Source organism: Poecilia latipinna, unplaced genomic scaffold (genome assembly GCF_001443285.1).
Source record: "Poecilia latipinna isolate Pla-1442-1.1 unplaced genomic scaffold, P_latipinna-1.0 Scaffold312, whole genome shotgun sequence".
Taxonomy (NCBI): Eukaryota; Metazoa; Chordata; class Actinopteri; order Cyprinodontiformes; family Poeciliidae; genus Poecilia; species Poecilia latipinna.
The window spans coordinates 106652-111003 of NW_015112928.1; the positions used below are offsets into that span (position 1 = coordinate 106652).

The 4352-nt window shown below is 40.7% G+C and overlaps 1 protein-coding gene across 5 annotated transcripts in view; it reads right to left on the bottom strand.

Moving 5' to 3' along the window:
* nkx2.2a (NK2 homeobox 2a) overlaps positions 1 to 4058 on the bottom strand; it is an 18978-nt gene extending 14920 nt beyond the window's left edge. The window contains exons 1-3 of one of the 5 annotated variants that reach the window (XM_015034801.1): positions 3694 to 4040; positions 3086 to 3457; positions 1192 to 2445 (exon numbers count right to left, since the gene is read on the bottom strand). In XM_015034801.1, the coding sequence (XP_014890287.1) occupies positions 1865 to 2445; positions 3086 to 3350 (846 nt within the window). In that variant the 5' untranslated portion in view covers positions 3351 to 3457; positions 3694 to 4040 and the 3' untranslated portion in view covers positions 1192 to 1864. Of the gene's footprint in view, positions 1 to 1191; positions 2446 to 3085 lie in introns of those variants that run through there. The other 4 variants (XM_015034803.1, XM_015034804.1, XM_015034799.1 and 1 more) reach the window with 4 other exon arrangements.
* Between the last annotated feature and the right edge of the window lie 294 nt (positions 4059 to 4352).

A 4352-nucleotide genomic window follows, 5' to 3' on the forward strand; every position in this document is an offset into this window, starting at 1 on the left:
TTGTTTACTGTATTGTGTAGCGATGGAGTCAGGCGGACAGAATCCAATGAGGGAAAGACAGGAGTCTTGTTTTACTTATAAGTTTTTAGATTATATATATAAAAAAAATCTAAAATAAAATAAAACTATTTAGATTACATTCATTTTGTACGTGCATCTTTAATCAGTCATTTTTTTCCCCTTCTCCCTAAAAAAATGGCACTTCTAATAAATGCGCACCGTAAAATGCACATTTTTGCAATAACTTGTTTGTTTAATTAGTTATCATCACGTCTATTATTTATTTTTTTGCTTAGTAATAATAAAGCATCTCATAAAGTTGCTTATTTGTTTGACCTACAAGCTCAACCAGTGTTGAAACAGAAAAGCCTTTTGAGTTTGTCCCGCACACCCCTTCTTTCACAAAAGCAGTAGCCCCCCCTGAGACTGGATTCTGTAAATAATTAGCAAATCTGGCCTAATTTAGCTGTTTGTTCGGTGATGATAGGGGCGAGCCTAACATCTGCTGGTTAGAATTTTGTCCCGGGACAAACAACAAAATGCATAGATTTTTCTACTGGGTGTTATCATATTTACCCAAGATATTGAGCGGAGTCTGATAATCCACAGTGTGCTTCGCGGGTTACCCATTTGCGATTCCCACACGCAAGAAAAACACCGTCTGCAAGTCTAGAATAGGTTCTAATGTCAAGTGTGAAATCTAAAGCGTGAAAACGATCGTGTGGGGAAAAAAATAATAATAATAATAACTTTATCACACGATTAAACCCCAAATTTCAGTTGTTAAACACACTGATTGCCCCAGCTCTATTTGCAATTTAGCGCTTAATAAGATAACAAAACATTTATTGCATTAAATAATTGCTTTCCCTCCGCTGTATGCCACTCTACAGCCAAGGCCGGGGGTGCTGACAAAAAGGAGTGCTTTTGACTCAAAAGCTTCTTGTGTGGAGAAGCCCACTTATATTAAGTGAGTGGATTTTAGTCCCATTTCACAAGTGACTTTAGGCTCTTTATGGGTGAGGTGTTCGGACAGAGAAAAAAATATTCCTCGGATTAAATTTGACTAAATGGGGAGGAAAGAGTTGAAGTGCGCTGGAGATTTATTCCCATTCTGCGCCACAAGCTAGTATTTGTCTCTCTCCGCCCTTCTAAAAAATGAAATCGACGGGACACTTATCAAAACAAAGCCTCATTTCAGTCATATTTTATTTAAAAGTTATTACTTTAAAAATGAAGATATTTGTCCATTTTAACTGCGGCGTCAGCACGGATTATTTTTACACATCTCACAGCATGTTCGCAAAAAAATAAATTTGGAAATTTAAATCCCGAGCTGCATCCAAATGCACCACCTGACTGCAAATATTTACAAGGAAGAAAAAACAAAAAAAGGCTGAAAACTTGCCAGTTTTTATTCATGGCCATAAATATTTTTTTTTTCGGTCCATAAAAGAAGCAAGAAATTAAAAATTTTCTATAATTATAAAGTGGTTCGCACGTGCTGATAATAACACGAAGGGACAAAAGGGGGGGAGGAAAAACATTAAAATAAAAAGTAAAACATCTCTACAACCAACACACAACATACTTTACAAAAAAAATGTCACAAGAAGAGCATTGACATTTCTTAATAAAATCTATAAGGGAGAGGTTTGGACCCAGTTCTCTTAACGAAAACATGTAAACACGGCGCACACATGAGCCCCGGATAAAAATGGTAGTAGTATATATATGAGTCAAGCTGCAAAAATGAAAAGTCTTTTTTGTTTTTTTTATTTTTCTTTTTTTTCTTTCTTCCTTCCTTTCTTTGCGGTGAAACACCCTACAGCCCACCCTCCAAACCAAGTCTCTATAATTTTTCTCACCAAGTCCACTGTTGCGTTTGCACCAAGTGATGTGCTGTGGGGAACTGCGGTGTGGCCGCGGCGCCGTACTGCGCGTTATACTGCATGTGTTGGAGCGACTGAGCGCTATACGCCGAGAAGGGAATCCCGGCCTGAAAAGTGGCCGCCAAGTCCTGAGCTTTAAGAGTGTGACAAGGCTTCCCATCCCTGACTAAGACGGGCACGGCCACCCGCCGAGGAGAAGGGAGGTGGGTCACTTCCATACCTTTCTCGGCCCGGGCTCTCTTCATCTTATACCGGTGGTTCTGGAACCAGATCTTCACCTGGGTCGGGGTGAGACGGATGAGGCTGGCCAAGTGCTCCCTCTCTGGGGCGGACAGGTACCTCTGTTGCCTGAAGCGGCGCTCCAACTCATAGGTTTGCGCCTTGGAGAACAGCACCCTCCTTTTCCGCTTCTTGCCCGAGTCGCTGCCGCCGCTGCTGGAGGTCTCCTTGTCGTTGTCGGGGGATTCGTCGTCCGCAGACGGCTCCGGAGACTTGGCCGAGTCCTGAGAGCTGGCGGACAAACCGTGCACTGCGACAAGAAACGGGAGAAACACTGTCAAAATGTTATGTCGGGAAGTTTTCAGAGAGATTTCTTACAAACACACAGGACATTAAGTGATTAGTAAACATTCAGGGTGCGTTTTCAATAAGAACTACCGGGGAGCAAATGTCTATCATGCATGTTATGATTTTGAACTCTTGGATCTCCATAAAGATAGGAACTGGGCGACATTTTTTGACAAAATGCATCTCAAGAAACTAATATCAGTGTAGAGCATTGTTCCAAAATGGCAAAATAGTCCAGACTTTCAAAGAAAACAGAGAAAGTCAGTGAAGCGTGAAAGGTGCATTGTCTTCTTAAACGTTACTTCACAATTTAACACTCTGGTTTTACGCCAACAGAAAAACTGATGCTGGAAATAAAGCAGAGACAGAAATTCAATTCAAGCCCCTTTGCTTTTTCCTGCTTATTGTTATTCGAACAGTTCTTGCAAAAGCAGAGTGCCTTAAGCCTTAACATTGCATGCATTTTCTAAGACGTGCAGCGCACGATGCATAAGGATGAACAGCGCACGCCACCCAAGGGCATCCTTAGGGCGCAATATGACCATGCATGCAATCAATTATCACTTAATTTACCCGCATTGGATCAAAAATAACAAAATAATGAGGGGATATATGACTCTACTTACATGAATATTGGATACTGTCCGTAGTAGCAAGCCATCGCGTGTAGGGATTGTCAGTACTGTCATAAAAGGGGTTCTTTAAAGGTAGATTTTGAACGTTTTCTAGAGGACTTTGCACCAAAACTCCACCGTTTTTCGTCGTGGATGCGGTCTCCGATCCCTCCGTGTCTTCTTCCGCTCCGGTGATAGATCCGTCCTCGTCATTCGTGTCAGGAAGGTCCAAAATGTCCTTTACAGAAAAGCCCGTCTTTGTGTTGGTCAACGACATATTCTGGTAGGGGGGGAAATATGCAGGGAAAAGTTGCTTGAAGCAGCTTGTTTTTTTTTCTTTTCCCCCCAGTAACAATCCGCTGTTGTGAGAATAGAAAAACAAAACTAACAAGGAGAGGAGAAAAAAAAAAAGCAGAGAAAAAAATTGGATGAGTAAGTATCGCTCTACGCTGAAGTACAGTCAAAGCAGCCTCTGTGGATAACCATCGCCTATGAGCAAAGCAAGAAGCAGTGGATTCGGTCTCTGTAAGTCCAGGAAGGATGCCAAAGTGGCTGAAGTGCTATATGCGGCTCATGGATACTGTGCTACTGCTGGGTGCTAGAGGGAAATAAGCCATTACCTTGTCCTGATCAGTCCATATAAGGTTGGTCTCAACACATGAACCTGCAGTGAAAAAGCATTAAAAAACGCGAAAGGTTGGCCACGTGTGGGCGGGTCTTAGGAGTCAAGTGGATGAAGACAGTGTTTGCAGATGTGAAATTGTGGGTTTTGGGGAGATCCGAGCCTCTACCATTGGTGCTTCAGAGCATGATGAGTGGTATAACGTGTCAATTAATTACAAAGACGGGGAGGGCCTTTTTTTACACCCTATTTACATACAAAGAACCTCCAAGTAGCTTTATTCTCACAATACTTAAAAAGCCCCGTTCTAACAAATTGATCCAAGTGAAGCTTTCGCCCGTTACTTTTATAGTATAAAAGAAAAAAAAAATAATATTAATAATAAAATGACTCACAAATCCATCATTTTTGAAGGGATGGGGCTATGTGTGTTTCAAGAGAAAACAAACAAAAACAAAAGGAAAAGGAAAGGAGTCGTTTAAATAGTGGATAATTTATGTAAACCTTTTAAGTCAATATTTTTGCCACAGCTTAGGGCAAGAGGATGTGTCGAAACTAAAACAAGACGCTAAACATGCATTTAAGGCTCATCTGCAATAATAATAATAATAATAATAATAATAATAATAATAATAATAATAATAATAATAATAATAA